This window comes from Strix aluco, chromosome 13, assembly GCF_031877795.1.
Source record: "Strix aluco isolate bStrAlu1 chromosome 13, bStrAlu1.hap1, whole genome shotgun sequence".
Lineage (NCBI taxonomy): Eukaryota > Metazoa > Chordata > Aves > Strigiformes > Strigidae > Strix > Strix aluco.
The window spans coordinates 2,232,402-2,253,561 of record NC_133943.1 but is presented as its reverse complement, the minus strand read 5'-3'; the positions used below and the strand labels follow the sequence as shown (position 1 = coordinate 2,253,561).

At 47.0% G+C, this 21,160-nt stretch overlaps 1 protein-coding gene across 1 annotated transcript; it reads left to right on the top strand.

The window, feature by feature from the left end:
* The first annotated feature begins 371 nt into the window (after positions 1–371).
* On the top strand, positions 372–5,227 carry LOC141929171 (uncharacterized). Its single transcript, XM_074838351.1, has 7 exons — positions 372–391; positions 753–847; positions 1,252–1,407; positions 2,570–2,799; positions 2,886–2,915; positions 3,613–3,741; positions 4,967–5,227. The coding sequence occupies exons 1-7, from the start codon at positions 372–374 to the stop codon at positions 5,225–5,227; spliced, it is 921 nt and encodes a 306-aa protein (XP_074694452.1).
* Positions 5,228–21,160: the final 15,933 nt, after the last annotated feature.

Sequence of the window (21,160 nt, the reverse complement as noted above, 5' to 3'; positions counted from 1 at the left end):
CAGTCCCTGCATCCGGCGCCCGCCGTATCGCCGAGACGCATCCTGTGCACCGCGTGCCGAGCCGCCTGCCTCAACCTTCAGCCTATTGATAACATCTCGCTACTTCTCTCCAGCAGTTTTAAAGCTATTTGATGTTAAGCCAGGGTATGTTTTCCAGGTGGGTGAGTATTAAAAGGAGCAATGTTGTTCCAAATGGTATCTGGTGTGAAAATCATTCAATAAATGGATTTAGTAGGTGTCAGTATTTGCCTAATGGCTTAGATGAACATACAGCCTACACAGTGGTTTGCTTCTAGTGGAGCTGGTTATTAAATCCCCGTAGAGAATCAGATGGTGGTTGAACCTGTCAGCAGCTTTCCCTGGGGTAAGCGATGCAGACAGAGTGGAGAAGGTAAAGGAGACAGACTGTCCTGTCCTCTCCTCTCCCACCTCTGGAGGTGAGGAGCAGAACAGACTCCCTAGTGTCACCACAACACACTGAAGTTTACATAGGAGAAAGCGCAGAGATATCTTGGTTGTTTTTTTACATCTTCTGATGTGCCAGTTTAGCACATTCAAACATTCATTTTAGTTAATCAACTCTACCTCAGGTTGTTGGTCAAAAAGAGCTTGCAGATGCCAAATGCTACTTGGTCTCCTAACAGCTTGGTTGGGAAATGAGGGGGCCTGGACACCAGAGAATCAAGATACTAAAATTTTAGTTTGATATTAAAATTTTGCCCTTTGAGAGAATGATTCAGGCCTTTCACCAGAGAGGTGAACCAAAGCAGAGCTGGAAAGTGCAGCCACGACCATCATTTCCCATGTGACTGTCGCTACAAGAACCTTTCACACAGCACTGGAAAAGGTGAATAAACTGGAGAAGTTAAATGAACAGTGAGTAACATGGCCATGGCTAACATGCAGACTTGTATTTTCTAGTAGGCACAACCCAAAACATAGCTAGACAAAGAACTTAAAATCATCCAGTCTCAGATTTTCATTTAGAAGATTATCCAAAGTGAAATGTATCCCTGACTCAACAGCAAAAATTTCCCTCATTGAATCTGGTAAAACCCGTCTGCCCCTTCTGCACTTTGCCAGACATTTTCTATGCGATACCACTATCTAAAAATCAAATATAGATTTAGAATAGAAACTGGACCATATGGGAAATATTTACTCCAGACCCTTGGCTGGCATAGGCTGATATTTGCAAAGCTGATGTGCTCCAGCTGAGAGTCTGGCTCTTCGCTAACCCTTTCCAAATAGCACTCGCCAAGGGTATTTCTTCTGGTGCTGTGCAAGGGCTCCCTCAGAGCTCTCTGCCGGAGCCAGAGCTGCGAGCGAGGATGGAGCAAGGGGAGGCAGCACGGGCTGCACCGGCGTCCCCGGGGCAGGTTACAAAACCTCCCACCGCGCTGCCGGGTGCGGTTGGCACTAACGCTGACCATTAGTGATTTCCCTTTTCATGGTGGTCAGAAATAATTCCTCACTGAGAGCTCCCCTGATGACACTTCTTTTATTAACTGTAATATTAATTGCCACCTATCATGGAACAAATTAGACTTTTTTTTTTTTTTTTCTTTAGAGATGCATTATCTCTGCAATTGCTCTGGCAATGTCGCTCTTCAAATACAGAATTATCTAGAAGGGAACTCCCTCGTGTGTTTACTCTGCTGTTAGCTGATTACACTGGGGAGAGCCACAGTCCTCCAAAACCTGGGGAAAACCTGGCTCCCCTCCTGCGGGCACGCCAGGGTCCCACCCTAAAGCACCCCCGACCACGCTGCCGCACAATGCTCCACTGTCCTGCAGCCCTTCTCCCCACTCACTCACACGTTCCCATGTGCACGTAACACAAAGCACCTAATTACCTCTGTGAAGTGCTACTCAAGGCCCCAAGTATCACTAATGAAAAGACAAACACTTCCCCCGAGAACGAGAAGCTGCAGTTGTCAGCTGAGACTGAACATTTGCACAGCACTGTCATAAAAATTAATTACGTTGGGGTAAGCGCCAGACCTCGCACTTACTAACTACGATGAACAAACAACCTTTTGTTCTCTTTTCAGGTCAAAGAAAAGATATTTGCCATAGAAAAGTAGTCAGTTTTGCTGTACACGTCTGTGCACCCCTCTGCTCCCACACGCCTGCCCAAATCACTCAGCAGAGATGCAGATGATTGATTAGGTCCTACAGGCTCCCTCTTTGGCTGATACTAGCTCCAGAGGTGCTGAAATCTTTAAACTGCAATAATTTACAGCAATATAGGCTGTAGTCTCATCTGGCAGGAAACAATCAGCTTCGTGGCTGTGTTATTACAAGTAGTTTCCTCAGATATTAATGTTTTTCACAGTATCTTGTACATCATTAGTGCCCTTGCACATTGCTCTTGCTTGCATCGAAGCCCTGATCTGGAGTTACAGGCTTTAGGAAGTTTAACAGAACATTAATGTTTCTCAAACCAGATATGTTGCTAATTCGACTGCTCAAGTTGTTGTCTCTTTCCTATTTTCATGATTTATGAATGAGATAAGATAGCAATCACATCCTGCACTTACTCAGCTTCTCTATATAACAAGCTCAGTATCTGCTGAGACGAGCTTGAATTCAAAGCCTATTTCAGATAAAAAGGTTCGAGCTCCTGAATATAACACCTTTAAAATGTATCTTCACTTGTTCTTGGTACTATTTAGCTCTGGGGCATCCAGTTACTTTCTTCCTCCAAAGGAAACACCGCACCTGCAGAACAAGACTCAATACACAATAATCCATGAAATTATTTGCTTACTTAAAGCTGAAAATGACCCCATAAAGGTAAATACTTTTCCACTTCCCCCACCCCAGATTTGCTTTTTGAGATGATTTCTGATTTGTAACTAACGGATTTCTATTGTTTCCAGGTGAAGTTCTCCAAACCGCTTCTCATAACGGTAAGAAGCTGCTGTTTCCTATTCTATTATTATCAGTCAGAGTCTCCAAAGGGAACCTAAAGCGTAACCCCTGGTACAGCAGGTCTGAGGACATTTAAAGGCAAGACGTAAAACACTGGCTGAGATGGGATTGCCAGCTGGGGAGGAGGGAGGCAGCTCCCCCACCTCATCCCTGTCCACTTAGAGGCAACTGTGCTCCTCTCGCTGTCCCGAAACACCGATACAACATCATGTTTTTAAAAGATGACATGAATGTGGCTAATACCCAGTCCCTTCCTCCATTTTTATCGGTTCTTTTTAATGCTTTTCCAGAGACATTTGTGTTAGTGATTGTAAAGCCTGGTCTCCAAATGACTGGCAATATAAAGAAAATGGTTGAAGCAGCTCTCTGTAAGTGTCTACTTCCAAGGCAAAAATCACTCTCCAATTTATATGTAATTGAATCAAATTCCCAATGTTGTCACATGCGCCAGTGACAGAAACTGGACCATTTTTATTGCAAAGTTTCTAGTTATAATAGTTACGAAGACTGTACTTATGACTGCTTAGAAGAAGATATAGAAAGGAAATCAGATAAAAGACGTTTTCCGGAGAAAAATAACAATAGGCATATTCAGTATGATTTATCAACTGTTCTTCTAAGAAAAGCTTTCTGCTTGTAAACTAGAAGATTATTTACTTTCTCTTTTTCTCCTAGAGCCAAGGTTGTGCACATTATAACACCGAAAAATTTATTCATGAACTAAAAAAGATATCTGCATACAAGTGCATGGAGACAGTTGAAAAAGACATGAAAAAGCTAGAACAAAACTGTTCCATTTTGAAGGTAAGCTTTTACTATTTATTTTATTTGCATTTCAGATATTTTCTTATAGTTATCCATTTAGCCAGGTTCTTTACACCTGCCACAGCCCCTTCTCCAGCTGGGCAGTGCTGCTGCAGCTACTGGATTGCACTTTCAGTTTTGCATAAGAGGGCGGATAAGGCATGAACCTTTAAATGAATCCCTAGACACGCTGAGAAAACATCAGGAGCTGATTGAAAAGAAACCATCAAGCTTCCCTGAAAGTTAATTTCCCTGGAGGTAATTACAGAAACATCAGCAGAAATTGTTCAGTAAGACTTCACCTGCCACTTAACTTCTCGGTAAATTCTAATTCAAAGTGTTGAGATTTGTTAGCAAAGAAATTGTTCCTCCTTTTAGATTTTGGACCAGCTGCAGCCTCAAGGAAGGATGCAGAGGGTTGGCTATTATTAATTCTTATATGGACTATATTAATATAATTAATTTAGACCTGCACTAATGAAGATTATTTATTAGGTGCAATTCATAATGACCTGTACACCTTGTCCTTCAGGAAGAACAGGGGGATTAATAGCAGAAAAGACACAGACCAGGAATACCATAGAGAAAGGAAACTGTCTTTTGAATTCAAAAGAGAAAAAGACAGAGAAAATAAGGGGGCAGAAAATAGGGTTTGCATGTGTTGTCCCAGTGGCTGTACTCGCAGCAATGACTGTGCTTAGATGTTTCCCTGGAACAGAGAAGCAGGCTTTAGGAAGAAAACCAGATTTGCATCAATTTGCTAATTACTGCATGGTGCGGAAGAAACCACGTCTAGATCTATCCCCTAACCAAACGCAGGCAGAGCTCCGCCCCGCTGCACCTGGATCCTCTACTGCTCCGTGCTCAGAATGAGCGCGGGGTGATGCTGCTGGGATCGCCTCCCGCACTCCCTCTCTGTCCCCAAGGTTTGGATATTACGGGAGAAATGTTTCGACCTCACTTCCCTTCTTCCAGTTTGGCAGATAACTCCCCCACTCCCCCCAAAAAACACCCCTAGAAAAATCTGCAGTACTGTGAAAGCCAAAGATGAATTTATTATGACTAATGATTTGTAAGAATTGTGTGAAATGGTTTGGGGCTGGGGAAGGGCAGCTCGTTGGCTTCATCCTCCATCCCAGTGAGCTGAGGAAGCCACAGAAAACGTGCAGCATTTGGGTGGAATTCCTCCGTAACTCATGCACCAGTATCTACTCTTTTCCCTTAGAAATCTTCATCCAAAGACGAAAACTGCCCAGTGATGTCAAACATAAATTTCTCAAGATTTAAAGAGAGTCTGGAAGAATTCTTGAAATGGGTCAACCAGAAGCAGGAATGCAACATGATCATGAGAAGTGAGTCGGGTTTGTATCCGGACAAGAAGTGCACCTGCTCTGACCTTGGAAATACAGCAAAGGCTTGCTCTAGGGGAGAGCTGCCCGGGCAGCGAGGAGGGTGGGTGAGAAGGGGGACAAGAAATGGCTGTTAGAAATCAGAATCTTTGCTAAATGTTAACAATGCAAGCACGTGAATTAAAACTGTACACAGCAATTAAATCTTCGTATAACAAGCACAGCCAAGTATCGTCGTTTGCATCACGCAGTTATCGAATGCGGAGTGTCGTTATGTCACCAGAGATAATGTAGTAAGGCTTGAAGTTTGTGGGGTTTTTGCACAAAGGGACAGAAAACCCAACCCTGACCCACAGACCGTGAGACCATGCGAACGCTTCGGGGACTGGGGCTGGGGAAGGACTCCCGCAGGCGGGAGCTGCCGGGCGGCTCCAGGGTCGAGACGTCCAGCGGGGATTTACGGGACTCAGGACGAGCAACCTCTGGGGAGGGAAGAGACCTGGCACCCACCGTTCACACTGTCTCCTTTAACCCCCCAGCGCTAAAATCCTGGCTGTTAATTTCTACTGGTTTACGATGAGCTTTAACGTGAACCTGACCAAATAAACCTTGAGGTTTCATGTGCCTGCCACTGTGGTCGCAGTATCTTCTCCCAGCACACTGAATAGCTTTTACTTTGAATTTTTCAGATCTTTTCAGTATACAGCATTTATACAGTTTAAGACTAGATACAAACAGGTGCTGAATCACACGCTTTAAAAAAGATACAGAACATAACATTCCTTGCATGAGACCTCGCGTCGCTCTGCCTAAATCAGTACAAACCAGGTGCCAGATGCTGTTTTTTCTGATACATGATACATGGTCTTTGCAAACCAGTCTTAGGCAGAGACATAAAAGGGAAGAAGCTTTTAAAAAACGCAGACTATCACAAACTAGCAATTCTGGTCACAGCAATACCAGTACTCCCAGTCTGCAGTACCAATGCCAAGATACCAGCTATGAGGTCATGGATGACGGGTCTCCCAATGCCTGATGCCTGTCTCCACGTGTAGAGGCAGCAGGGATAGAGTGGGATTCACAGGTACCGTGGATTTCAAGGGGTTTGCCCTCAAGACCTAGAGATGAGGGAACCCAGACTTCTCTAAATACAGATAGAAATATAATTTGCCAAAAGACAGTTGGCGTGTACCAGAATGAATCTAGCTGGTGCCAGTTAAAAATCTGTCGCTCTTCTAAGCCCAGTAAAAGGCTGAGACAGGAATTTGAAACTACCGTGATAAAACACAATGGAATCATCAAACGGTCTTCTAACGCAGAAATATCGCAGATACCTGTTTGCAAGATAAACCTTATTGTAGACCTTTGCTGACACTGAACACGCTTCACCACTCTGGTACTCCCCACCTACCTAACGTCTACAGGTTCTGGACAAGGATTTGTGTTGAAGTCACTAACAAACATGGAAATGACTTGTCGTGAAAGTGGGATTTACCACACATGTAAAACCAGATATAATTCATATACACACACAAACCAGAAGGTTTGCACCGTTTCCCATAATGCCTTAATCACTAACCAATACCTAGTCCAGAGCTGGATGTCAGAACTGATTTTTGCAGCTGACTAAAAGGTGGTGAGAGGGAGAAAGAGACACAGCATTTATAAGTCACCTGGAGAAAAAGAACCTGTCCTATTTTCACGCTTCAGTCCAAAACCACAGAAGTGGTTTTCCAGCATGCTCAGAAGGCCCCGAACCATCAGGCATCTCCAGTGGAGATGGGGTGGTACGGGTCTCAGTTTAGCTGTCTGCATCTTTCTGCATCCCATGCAAGATGAGAGCTTTGGAAACACCCACATTGCAGCGATCCCTGAAAATGTAAATGAAATAATAAATTAACAAAGCTCAAAGCCTATGAAAACATCCGAAGCACCAACATGATCTGAGCTGCAGCAGGGTTCTGACATGTCATATTCCAACAACCAGGTAAAGGATGAGTTTCTGTGGTTGTGCACGGAAGGATGGGACCTACACAAAGAAACAAACCTGCTGAATTACTGCGCTTGAATTATGCACAGCACATACAGTAAATGCAACCAACTCCTAACCTTCCCCTCGGAGCAGCTGCTGAGTAATACCTGAATTTGCTCATATACTCAGCTCCACATCACCTTCCAGAAGACTTTAAAACACACCAGGCTTAAAACAAACCATTTTTAAGCCGCATATCTTCCAGTATTTTTCATTCTTGAAGCCACTGTTCAATGTTACTTAGCCATGATTTTACCTTAGTCCCAGGGTTTTACTTGAGGGGATGCAGCTCCCTCACCCACCCAGCCCAGACATTTCAAAGAACAATTCAGTTTAAAAAACAGCAAGCCATTGAAGAGCACTTAGTTTAGCTTCACACACCCTAGAGATGAACAAAAGCGGTCCAGTCCAACCCTGAGAAAGAACAGATCAAACCACAACATTTTCTGGGGCTGTCCTGTTCAAACACACACCTTAAGGGCTGATCTGTATTCACAGAATCTCACAAAGCCAGAGACAACTCCACCAGTCAGGGTGTGAACTGGGATGGTTGACAGAAGAGGAGTGTTATCACCCAAAAGACACTTCTTCTGCAGGAGTCCATCATTTTAAGGAGTTCTTAGCAGAGAATATATTTCTGTTACCTCCTGTGGTCAGGTTTGCTGAGATACACTTTTTTTTTTCCACTGAGTCCCCAGCCTGCAGCAGCAGCTCCTCCAAAGTATTAAGTTTAACATAATTCAATCTAACTTAAAATTCTGAACATGACACTTAGGCTTACCTCGGAAACTGTGGTATCTCACTGACTTGATCAGAAAGTCCTGTAGCACCCCCAGTGTGATTCATATCTGTTTTTTTTAAGTTCATTAAGAGGGGGAAAAAACCCCAACCACCTACTCTCACTTCTGCTACACCCACTCGTAACTCTAGGTCATTGCCCCTGTAGAGATGTTTACTTTTCAATACATCTACCTGCAGCCCTTGCATCAAGCAAATGCAGAAAAAAGAAACCAACTTAGAAATAAATCTTGACCATTCAAATTAGGTTGGCAGCAGCATTTTCCTCCCCAGCTTTATGAATGCATTTATTTTGAATTTACAGCATTTCCCACACGTGTTTCCTGTACACACACGTTTCCCTTTCACAGCACCCAGTAGGGCTGGGCCACCTCTGCCCGTGCTGGCACAACCCAAGTAACTCCAGACCATGAGAGTCAATGTTTGTTTACCCAGTCTGCTTCCCCCACGATCTCAAATTATTTGTGTAATGAAAAATACTATTTCTGTCTGAAAACCGGGCCTTGGTTTTGCTCTTAGACCACCATGGCTACAACGCACAGAAAAACCTGGCAACTCTGGACAGGGAGAACGGTGACATCCCAGCTCATTGCACAAGGTTTATGGATAAAACACTCAATAATTTAGGCCTCAGCTTGCGAACTAATAAGATACTTGTCAGAACTGCAAAGGAGGAATGTAAGGGGATCTCGCCCCTCACCTGCAAACAGCTTCCCGTCCTGTTTCATCACCACCTTCTTTCCAGAGGTTTTCAGAGCACGTGAGAGAAGTTTCTGATACTCAAAGGGAAGCCCTGCTGGTATCTATTTCCCCATTTGACACGCAGTGGGTGCCCAGGTTGGGGGTCTGGGGGGGGGCAGGATGCAAGTTGCACCCCCCCCCACACGCGCCGGCTCCCAACACGCTCGTGCGGTTCCCTCTGTCCCCCCGCAGCCAGCTCCTGCCTTGCTCCAACTGACAAGCACGAGCAACAGCAGCTGAAACACGAGTGGAATATCATATTCAGAAAAGAGAGCAGGAGGTTTTTACGGGAAACAAGCAGCATTGCAGGTTTCTGGTCTGACAGATGAATCAGAGTTTGGGTGCAGATTATACATCGATCTTCACTTCCTGCACTTCCAACGCTTGTTGGATGAGCATCACAAACCACAGCAATTAGCAGGACAACTGGGCCTTCCTTTCCTTGCTGCTTTCTCACGTCGCCTCAAAAAAATCAGGTAAATGATGACCAAGTAAGACTTTCACTGAGCCTGGCCGCAGTTTGGGCCAGTCGAGCTGCACAGCTCACGCGGGGCGGGGACGGAAAGGTCTGCAAGAGGTTCACCCCTCCCGACGGTGGGGCCGAGATGGCTGTGCCCTACGAGCCTCAAGTCATCCACAAACTCCTCAAGATCAAAGCCACACTCGGCTATTCCTCATATTTCTACACAGTGAAACCACCAAGCAAAACTTAGCAAACAAGCAAAAAATTAGTGCTGCCCAGTGCCTTGGTGTCTTTTTAAGATATCAGTGTGTATCATGATAAAACAACTAAAGCTGGGCAAAGTTTTTAAAAATAAAGACTGATGCAGGTTATACCTAATGTCAATGCTTCTACAGAAGAAGGAGGAAGCATAATTTAGGAGGATTACTGATACCATCCAGCAATCTGAAATTGCCTGCTGAAGCCCTCCTGCTCTCAGTTACTTTAGAGAAGACTCGCACAACTCTCACCCCCAGGATTTGACCCAAAGGAAACACAGTCAGACCCCTTCAGCATGTAAATCATTTCTTCCCATGACTTTACTGAAGAGTGGGGAAACACAACAGGCACTGAGGTTACTGTACCTGTTTATCACAGCTGAAATATTTTAAGCTTTTTTTTTTTTTAAAGATACGCAGAGCTGTTAGTCACATCCTTGAGTCACAAGTGCTGTGAGCTGTAGTGGTCAAAGAATATATTTTTATTAAAAGAAGCAACACCCTTTTCGAATGATAATAGCACTAACTATGGGACAGAATGGAAAAATAATCTTAAAATACCATGTTAAAAAAAAGTCAGTGGAAGAAATGGCAAGTATTTGATCATTTGTTTGAGCTAACGGCCCATCAGTAATCCATAGACTAGAAGTACAGTTACCACTGACAGTAGCTTTATGTAAAAGTTCAAATGAATTTATTTCCCAAAGATTTGAGATCTACAGAAACCCAATCTAATTCTGGTCAGAAACAATCCTGAACCAACCCCATTTCTCTATATTCAATTTCCTAAGTTATTTGAATCTTCATCCAGACTTTGAAGCTTTTTAAGTACAATGCTCTGAGTATTCTCAAAGGCAATGGAAAAAAAAAAAAAGAAATCTGGAGCTAATATTCTTGGCAGCAGCACAATCTTCATTCTAACAACTTTCATAAGTACTGGGCTCTCATGCCTTGAAGCATATTTTATCTGTGACACACTTCACAGGCAAGGCTTTTAATTTTTATTACTTGCAATTAAATGTTCCTACCCCATCCTCATGACAGGGTCTAAGCTTTCAGTGCAGGACTCAGCAGGGACCTCCTTGACTGAGTGTGTTTTAACCACCTACCATGAGCAAACAAATAAAACAGAAATAATGGGAAAGTCCCGTCCCTGCCTCCCTCCCCCTCAGTTATCTGTAAAAGCATCATCCATGTTATCTCTCTGACCTGGGCCGGTAGCAATCCCCCTCTCAGATAAGCATGAGGCCCATCCTACTGAACTCGCTGCGAAGTCAGCACTAACCCACACCCCTGGATGCAGATAACTCGCATCCACTCTCCGTAAATCCAAACACATTATCCTTGAACAGCCACAGTCCCCCCACAACCCGCTTGCAATTTCAACCATATCAAAATAACGGTTGCTCTTCCTCAGCTTCAAAAATTCAGCTTCAAAAAACTGCATATTTCAAGTAAGTTGTGAAAAAATTCAACAGCTAAAAACTCAGCAGCTAAAGTCACAGGTGCATTGTTTTCCCGGTGGCCAAATGGCTACTAGTTGCATCTAGCAATCTCCAAATTACACCACAGAAATGAGCTTACCTTTCTGCTTCATTTTGGGTGGCAAGATGCTACACAGAACAGAGTCACTTGTGATCATTTACTGAAAAACCTATGATGGGAGAGGTTTAAAAAGTATTTTAGCTTTTAAGAAGTTATAAAGGAAGGCTTATTAGCTAGAAAATAAAAAAAGAAAGAGGTGTGATGCACTGAGAGCGCCCTCCCTCAGATAGAAGCGCGCGATAAGGTTGTGGTTGAAGAGCAGCAGGAGCTGAGAGCGCAGGCAGTGGTCACTGCTGTGCCTCAGCTTCCTGTGCCGTCCAGTCTTCATTCCCGGAAAAGCATCGTAAAATGAAATTAAAATGAACTTACTTCAGTTTCTGAAATGAACGTGGCGCTGCTGAAGGGTTCGGGATGGATAACCCTGCGTGAGGAATTCTGCATCCCAGGGCTGGGTCCTCCCTTCCGCCGCCGCAGAGCTCGCCCAACGCCCGCCCGGTCCTCGTCTGAACGCAGGGGAGGGCTCAGTCCTGGCGAGCCAGCAAAACATACGATGCAATTTCCAGCAGCTCAGATGAGTTTTTAGTTCTGCCATCTCGCCAGGATCCAAATCAATCATCAGAAACATCCCTTCTCCAGTTGTTACTCACCGAGCTTCTCGGTTCTGCAGAACACATCCTTAGGTGCCAGCTCCTCTGCTTCTGCGGCTTCCAAGCTACAGCAGCACCTCTTTATTTGAGTTAAAACGCATTAAAATGCAATGTAGGTACTAACTATCCACACCACAGCCAGAATTATTTATTTGCAAGGTGGTTTCAGCTATAGGTGCTCCATTTACCAACGCAGCATGCCAGGTAACTGCGCACATCACGTGAGGAGCTCTGCTCACGACCGACGCTCGCAGAAGCAAGGGCTGCTCTGCCATAAAACGCCGCTCTAAGACAGTTTTAACAAGCGTTGTAGCTGGTTCCAAGTAGCTTCTACAAGCTCCGCTTCACAGCTGGCACAGATCTCTTTCATACTAACAAAAGCTCTCGGTAGTAAAATTCAATTTTAATTTCCACCCCATTTTAACGGAATTTTAGTACCAATTTCTGCACGTAAACCCCTGCAAGGCTTAGAAATTCAGCTGCAGGCCCGCAGCAAAGGGCAGGAGCACAGCTGCTGGGAAAGGACAGGCCTAAATCCTTGGAGAAGAGCAGTTTCCTCCGCCACGGCCTTGGCCAGCCCCACGGAAAGCTCCGACCCCGTCCACCATCCCTTGGCCCCGGCTGCACTGGGCCACCTTCCCCCTTAATGATTCCATTTTATCAGAAGCATGAAACAGCATTTTGCTGGTAACAAACCAATGCCACTGCAAGGTCCTCATTACCCCGTATTCCAGGAACGGCAAAACAGGGCAGGGCTTAAGGTGAGTGATGCTCTCAGGGGAAAACATCGGTAAAAGTCAGACTTGGATAGGTCTTGCTTTGATGTGCTGAATGATGCAGGTTTCAGGTGCGCTTCCACCGCAGGATGACTCAGATCACACCCCACAGCCTGTTCAGCTCAGGGCAACCCTACTGTGAGTTATAAAAGCTGCTAGAAGAGGGCAAACTGTCCTAAATTTACTACAGGGAACGTGCCAGGGAGACAAGGTCGCTTCTATTCCCCCCCCGCCACCCCTCTCCAAAAGGATATTGCATCAACTTGCTGGGTAGACAGAGTGCGATTACTTGATGCTTTGGCTTGTTGTATGGAAAAATATCCTTCTGTTGTGTGAGTCACAACTGTCACTGGGTCCTTTCACCCCAGCCGTGGCTCGGGGGCACCCCGACACACTGACCCACTGCTCCCACTCCCGAGGGCTGCTCTGGCTCCTCAAGGGCACTTAAGGGATGAGAATCAGTCACAGGTAAGAAGTCAGGATTTTCTTAACAAGGAATTTGTTTTTAATAACACTTGGCGTATTTTAAAGATTTTTGTTTTTAAATAAAAGCACTTTAAATCAAGTGAAGCTGGTTTCTAGGAAACAACTCAGCCCTGAAGTGGCCAGGCAGCTGGACCAGATGATCCCTGCGGGTCCCTTCCAGCTGAACCAGTCTACTAATTCCTCCCTCCCAAGCACTGGAGGCTCTTTCTCACACCATTCGAGTCACAACCCACAGCTGATGCTCTGGCCGACAGCTCGCCCAGCTGGATGCGATCAGCTTTGCCCCTCCCCACAAGGCTTTTGAGCTGTGCTTGTGTTTACGTGGCACCTCGAGCAGGGGCCGGTGGCACTTGTGCTTAGGGAGGGCCCCGAGCAGGGGACAGCCCGCACGCAAGGGTCGCCTCAGAGCCGGCTGCGGTCAAGCCCGGGAAGCCGTTGAGGAATTTCCCCAATTAAAGTTTCCCAAAGAATTAAACCCAAATTACAAACCCATTGTGACTTTACATACAGAGTTCACAAGTGTTCAGCTAACAGGGGATGTGACTTACATACTAGCAGCCCAGGAAGCTTTTATGACACTAACAGGGTTGGGTAAATCCTCATTTTGAGCAAAAAAGAGTTCTTGGCCACCTATTTGTTCTAAGACACGTGAGGGATTTGGTCTGACAAATATTTAGAAGAAAAGTGGACTTAGCAGAGCACTGCTGGGGTAACTCTGGGCACATTTACAGGACAGAGCCTCTAACTCCTTCCAAAGGGGGTGGGGAAGCTGCTCAGCCCCTCCAGGTTCGGTGCTGGGTCACAGGGGTTATCTCACCCCCGAAATCGCTCCGTTTGCACTCTCAGCTCCGCACACCTGGATCCTGATACTGAGAAACGCTGAGTTTTCCCACATTTAACTGATAGGGGCAGGAGATAGGGTGCCTCTATCTGTGTATCAAGCCCAAGAGCAGTGCTGGGGCATTTCTTAAGAGAACGTTTAGTGACTGTAGGTGGTTGCTTTGAACAACATCTTGTTTTGAGCTGCCCTCAGGCAATATTTCTTAGAGACAAAAAGCCTCTTCGCCCATTTTATCTGTTCTCATCTCTTGCGATAATTTTTGTGGCAGTTTGGTAAAAACGAGACAGCTGTCGCTGAACAGGTATGGAAATGGAGGGAATTATTTATTCAGAGGTTAGGCAGGAACATGAAGCGCTTGTTCACCCCAGCCTGACAGTGTCATTTCTGATCTAACCAGAGGGAAGGGTATTTTACAGGTTATTTGCTGTTCCCTACAGCTTCTGTATCACAAGGAAGGCTCAGATTCAGCCAGTGACTCCAGTGAGAGCCGGGAGTTACCTGCTCTGCCCTCACCTCAGCCTTGAATCGATGCCTTGACTCAAGCCAACACACTGGGACTCATTGCCCAGACTCCTCTGTAGCCAAGAGAGAGGCAGACACTGCCAGGACGTGGCCACCTCTGAGCAGAGACACACAGTGCCTGCTTTCCTCCTCCAGCTGCGACCAGGCCCCAGGTACTAAATGAGACGAATCCCCCCCAGCAGCATCCCACCACGCCTTGTCTAAAATCACCAGGAGAGGAGCACTCCAGGCAGCGGGTTTTTAAAAACCCACCCTCCCAGCCGGGTACAAAACACGCTTTCTGACTTGCTGAACTTGGAGCTGCTGCTTCTGAAAGACATGAAAGTGCAACCACAGCCAGAGCGGTGCCTTGGCAGGAGCTGAACACCAAGTGTAAAAAAAGAGGCACTGATTGCAAGATGGTTAGTAAGCAACTTCTCATCTGTGTGAAGCTACAAGTTTGTGGTTTCCCAGGTATGAGCTAAAAATGGCTTTTAATCATTAAATCATTTCCTCCTAACTGCTCTCCCAGTCTTTTATTGACCAACACAGGCAAAACTTCATCCTGCAAACACTCGTGCAAATTTTGGTCCTGCTCATCGCTTTGGCAGCTTCCCAAGGGTTGGCAGGGTAAGGACTAAATAACACAAAAGCGACGAGATTCCCAACAAGAGGAATCCCACTGCTGAAGGCACCGGTGTGGGCTTGTGTCCCAGTGCTTCAGAGAGCATCTGGTAAGAACTGGGTAGAGTTTGATTCCTGGTGCTGGTGCTCTCCAAAAGCGTCATCGTTGCCCTTGAGCCGCGTATTGAACTCCCCTTGAACCCTGCACCTGGGTTCCATTTGCCAAGGCTGTGTCTTGCAGTTCTCCCCTTCTCTATTCTAATGAAAATGGGAAACGCTGCTGTTGGGCCCTGGATTTCTTGAGGTTTTTTCAGAATCAGTTCATAATTTACATGCTTTCTCTCTCCCCGTTTTTACAAGAGGCTCACACATTGCTAGAAACAAAATCAGCTGTCGTAGCTCAGAGCCCAAGAGGAGACAAGCACGACCGGCAGCAGCAATCGAGGCCAGCACAGGCAATGGAGAAAGGAAAGAATGTGCTGATTTATCCTCCTGACTGAGAATTATCACAGAAACAGAGCTCTGGTACTCACAGGAGTGATTCTCCCCGGCGCTGTTACTTGCTTTTGAGAAGTACACAGCTATTCAGCTACGATCATTTCTACTCATCTTACAAAAAAAAAAAAAAAAATGATTTAACAGTAAGATCTAGTGGTCCGAAGCAGAAATCCACCTCCCAGAAGCAGACCATCCCAATATTGTCAGTTAATGCTGCTCTCGCATTCCTCAATCCCCCAGAGAGCAGCGGTTAATGCATTAACCACGCTGGTGCACCCCCGGCACCCTCCTGCCCGCGACCGCTGCCATCACCCCGTCACCCCCCAGACATAGCTGGGGACCAGCACCCTGCCCAGCCTGTGGCCATCGGGGCCAAATCAAAACTAATAAGGATGGAAAGATTACTGTGAAATCACATAAAAGCACCCATTGGCACCAGCTCCGTCCCTGGGAAGTGCCGGGTGCCCCATCAGTCCCCAGCAGCTCAGGGACCAGGTCAGGTGCTGCCGTGATCTTGGTGCTACGAGACGCGGCTCAGTGCTGCTCGCCGAGGAGGCAGGTGGAGCAAGCACAGCCTTCGGTGTCCAGCCACCCTCCTCCACCTCTAAACGCACCCCAAGTTGTACAAATGTTTCTTCTGTACCACTTCAAAACCAACTACAGCTTGCCATTTCCTCTTCCTGTGAGTAAAACCATGCTAGTTATCTAGAAAATCCAAGGTATCGTTTACTCAGAGAAAACACAGAGATGAAAAACCTCAGCGACAGAGCCTGTGCAAAGCTTCTGACTAAAAGCGCTGGGGGAGCAGCTGGTTTTTTCTATCATGGGCAGTGCAATCACAAGTGAGCTCTTCTGGGAAGGAATATTCAAAGATGGGAGCAGGTAACAATTCAGATGCTCACACCTTACTCCGGTACAGTTCTGAGTCATTGAGAAACCTGAATTTCTATGCAATGTGTCAATACAGAAATTGTTTCTTTTTAATACTTTACATGATGCACAAACTCTTTCTTGCTTGAATGTGACATAGTAGGATCCTTCCATCCAGGGACAGTGCCCGAAAGCGTATCAGATGCTTTTCTCTGCATACTTGGTGGCCCCGAGCTCCCCGTATTCTCCCAGTCCCCAGCGATGGTGAATAAAACTCTACTGGATGCAAATTATACTAAAACAACATTAAACAGGTAGGTAGCAAGATCTGGCCTTTCAAATATAAAACGTACCCCCCCCCCCCCCCCCCAGAGAGAGACAGATATTTCATTACAAGCTGAGCGAAGTTGGTTAAAGAGACACTCTTTCTCAGTGTTGTTAAAAGACCACATCAAATGAAAAAAGGTTTTGAGCATTTGTGCCAATGCCTTCTCAGCCTCTCCTTACTCACAGGAGAAATTCTCATTAATGTTCTTATTAATTTTTTTCAGATAAATCCAACAGGTGCCTATACCACATTGATGCACTCTATTGCTTATTTGGTGTCCATAACATCACCCAAAATGAGAGTAAAATACAGATTTTTCATCCATTCTGCTTGGATGCAAAAGGTGAGGATCTTATGGGGGTCGTAAGCAAGGGAGGTGAAGCACCCTGGCCCTTCCGCCCCGCTCCCAGCCCCAAACACACACCAAAAACATTCTGGTGCTGCACTCAGACGCAGAAGAGCCCACAGCCCATCGCCTCTGGCAGCCTCCTCCTTGGGGTGCTTTTTATACCACAGAAAAGCAGCTCGAGTGGGTCTTCCACAGCTTTGGGGGGAAACGTGGGGAAGGTGCTTGGCCGGGGGCACAGGGGAGCCCACCTGCAGGACTCAGCACCCCCCAGGCCCCAGGAACAACAACCCCAGCACCTTCAGTCAAAGCCTGATGGTCACTGGGAGGATTCAGCAGCATTCCTGCTCCTGTGCTAGAGGAGATCAGCATCCTCCACGCTGAGCACCAGCCCTCCGGGACCCTCTTGTGCCCTTCACTGGCTCCTGCTAGCCCACTGCCATGGCTGAGGGGCTGCTCTGAGCCAGGAGCACTCAGCAAACTGCCACAAGCACAAGGCAGGGTGCTGCCCACCCCAGGGGTGTCCGCAGGATCCAGCCATGCAGAGATCGTGCGGGTTTTCACAAGCAGAGCTCACGGGGGAGGCTGGTCAGGGAGCAGAGCCTTGGCTGTGCTGACAGGCTTGGGGAGAGATTTCCATCATTTATTTTGGCAAGGCTGAACAAGAGCTCGATGACCTCAGCTGCTTTGTCTGGTAATTCGAAACAGCTCCCTCACTCAGCATGAGAAGGTGGGATCCAACTCATCCAGAGAAAAAGCACGTGGAGGAACGGGGGGACGCCGTGCTGGAAGATGAAATCTTCACGTGGTAAAGGAGGACACCCGCAAGAGTCAGATGTGGCTCTTCACTGACAGGGTGACATCCCAGGCCCAGGCAGCGAGCGCTCCCCTGGGACGAGGGCTGCAGACACACATTGCACATTTTGCAGCGTTTCTCCCACTCAAATACATATGTGGAGGCAAAGCGAGACCAGAGCATGTGAATAAATTAGCACTCATTAGGAAGCGACAGTCTAAGGCCACATGTGGTATTAGGGCTTACAAATTCATATACCTCACTGAGTCAGAAATGTTTCATTTGTTCGCCCTCATTCAAGAAGATTAAAGCGGAGGAAATCACTGCAGAACCAAGCAAAAACATTATATTGCGGTAGACCTGGGTGAGATCTCGCTGCCAGCGCGCCTGCCACGCTCAAACGAAGCCACATCCAACTGCTCCCTGGCCAAAGGAACAAGTAGTCCCACGGGCCCAACTCGACTCCTCTGGAAGATGAGGCACATGCCAGGATCAGCCCCGGCTCCCGCTCCTCGGCCAGGCCATGAGTCACTTGGGAGACTTGGTCCTGGTCTACAAACGGATGCGGCTGGAGGATTGCTGAGCCTCGGGAGAGCAGGGCTGGGTGAGTCATCCCACCCTGGCCCAGACAAGCAGAGAAGATTCAGAAAGTTCATCAGGTCTGTCCTCTGGTAGTCTGGATGCATGAGGCGCTACATCCAGCCTTCCATCATCCTGGCAGATACAGGTTACAGCCACAGCCAGCACTATCCTCCACAGCTATAAGGAACAATAAAGTGTCCCGAGGCCCTAAAAGATCAGCAGCTACACAAGAGGCTGTTAGCACTGGCTCAGCTCACTCCTGTATAATTTTACATCACCATCAGGCTTCAGCTGTTGCAGGGCTCCCACCTCCACGCTGGAGCATGAGGCTAAAAGTGCATCTTTGAACCCAGGCCCTGTTTCGCAGGTGGGGGCCTGACACAGCAAGTGTTGAAGGAAAAACCACATGTGAGTCTGTGGTCAAAGAGGTGAACCCTCCTAGATTCAGCTATCCTCTTTTTCAACAAAAGTGCACCAAAATGTCCCTGCAGTGAAACTCTTCTTGTCCTCTTCAGCTCCTGGGAGCAGAAACACTGGGAAGCAGGAGGAGGATGTTCTGGGAGAGAGCTCAGCCAAGCCAGCAGCACCACCGCACCCAAAGCCTGTCCCTTATTGCAGCACAAGGGAAAGGGCAGCGCTCTACCCTCTTCAGGTCACAGGAAGGGAAAAAATAGGATCATTTCATAAACACTACTCAGAGGCACCCCAGAATAAACAAGGAATTAGAAACACATGGGGTTACACTGAGGGCACATTCAAGTCTGCCATTTCCCACTCACCTCTTGATCCAAACCACCTGGCAAAGTCTATTTCTAACCCAAAACAACATGTTGCAAAACAGATTCACCTGTGCTCTCATTTGCCAGCAAAGGGCTCTACACACCTGCACCAAGATCCACAGCAGAGCACACCATGGGCAGGAGTTTAATCAGAGATGTGAGCTGTGGCCACAGGGCCGATGTCTCCATCCTGCCACCACAGTTACATCCCTGCACTGCTGCTGCCCACCTGCCCCAGCAGCTGGAAACTAAAACTGCAACCACACTCCTTCCTCCCATCGAAGAGCTGGTGCTGGTTGGTGCTCTGGTTACGCCTGCCCACACACAGCAAGGCACTGCAGGGAGAGCTCAGCTCACCAGGACCCGGGTTTCTCATAAAGTTACTGAAGCAGCTGTGAGCCCTTGGGCTGTGGGAGAAAATCATATTTCAAGGAAAAATAATTCTTCAGCTGTGTAGCATTTTGACCCAGTTGATGCTTAGCATCAAGTGAGCAGCTTGGTTTTATCCCTTACTTTCTTTCAAGACCTCCCTAGGAATTCCAAAAGAAACACCCTGAAGCATGTGCTCAAGCCACAGGCAGTCTCTGAAAGCTGGAGAACACCTGGTAGGCCTTTTCCCCCAGGGCTTTGCAAACAAAGCCTGTCTTTGGGGCAATTCTGCACACAAAAGGGTATGCAGAGGTAAGTTATGGGGTGGGGACTGCCCAGCTCTGAAAGGTCAGCTTCCAAATGACTGCAGAGGGTAGGTGAGATTCCCCCCTCACCTGCACAAGCGTGCCAGAAGCATGTGCAAAGCGCTGGCGTTAGCCTCGTGTCTTCACACAGCCCAAGTCATCCAGCATCCCGCCCGCACCCGGTATAAAAATTCTCATTTTCATTATTCTTCCTCAACGTGCTTTACTCACTCTCTTCCCAGAGCAGGTAAATGCACAAACACTTCTCAGCTATGGGTGATCAAAACTCAGAGCCAAGCTGGAGCTACCCTACAATTATTGAAAACTTGTTAAGAGGTGCAAGAGCCAGCAGCCAGCTATCCCCGTTCGTCTCTGAGGTGCAAGTTACATGTTGATTAACCACATCTTAGCATTACTAGTAATTTGTGCAGCCTTCATGATGTTGCCCAAAGACACCAGAACACTCTTTCTTTCTGGGCAGCGTGTCCCATGACAGGCACCAGAAAGATGGTGACATGCAGCCTGCAGAGCACATGGAAGAGGAGGTGTCCACGTCTAACCCCGTGCTGCCAGCAGCGCAGGGCCTCTGCGGAGTTAAGGTGGTGGTGCAGACGAGAGGGAGAAGGGAAGCCAAGACAGGAGTCAGGGAAGCTGGAAATGGATCAAACATAAGGGCTCCTGGGGCTGCACCGGTCTGGAAGCACTTAACTGGAACCATCTTCCTTTTCTGGCTCACCTCCAGCTTGGAGGGACAGGACAGAACCATCCCAAAGGGCAGCACAGAGCAGTAACCACAGGAGCACTGAGTAAGGGATTATCCGAATCACTACACAGGACAAGTGCTGACCTCGGGTTAAGTAAACACATCCTCAACACACACAGGCTAGGTAGTCTTTTCCCTGCAGCACAAGACAGATTCAGGACTAAACATGTGAAATGAGTCCCTAAATTCCCACCACCTAGAGCACACAGGTGTCAGGTTCTGGCTCTTTTCAGAGGCCCTGCAAGGGATTCCTCTGATCCAGGCCAAAGGAGCACATGCTCTGTGAACTGTAGCCCAGCACCACCACACACACACCATCCTCACCTCGAATAAAACTTGGCATCACTGAAAACAGCCCCTTCCTCTTCCCGCATTAGGGATTTTATAGCTCAGCTGAGGTACACAACTCACAACACAGCCCTGCTCCCAGCACAACACCCCAACTGCTCTCCACCATGGCTTGCACAGCTTCCCTTGTCCATCACAGCCAAACATTCTCCACTCACACTACACCTTTTAGTCTGGATGCCAGTTTTCCCCTCTAATGTGATCAGATACATGATTTTCACATGTTTTTTTCCACTGAAACAGGAAAGAGAAGTAACTTGTAATGCAGACAGAAAGAGGATAAGTACTTCACTGAGTCTAGGCAGCTGAACATCAAAGCTTTAGGTGATTTCCTAACCCAGTTGGAGGGCTGCGTTAATTGCCCAGTGACACAGC

Coding starts and splice junctions, on each gene's coding strand:
- LOC141929171 (XM_074838351.1), top strand. CDS start 372: ATGCAGACAGAGTGGAGAAG. Junction 2,916..3,612: donor CCAAACCGCTTCTCATAACG/GTAAGAAGCTGC, acceptor TTTTTCTCCTAG/AGCCAAGGTTGTGCACATTA. Junction 3,742..4,966: donor AAAACTGTTCCATTTTGAAG/GTAAGCTTTTAC, acceptor CTTTTCCCTTAG/AAATCTTCATCCAAAGACGA.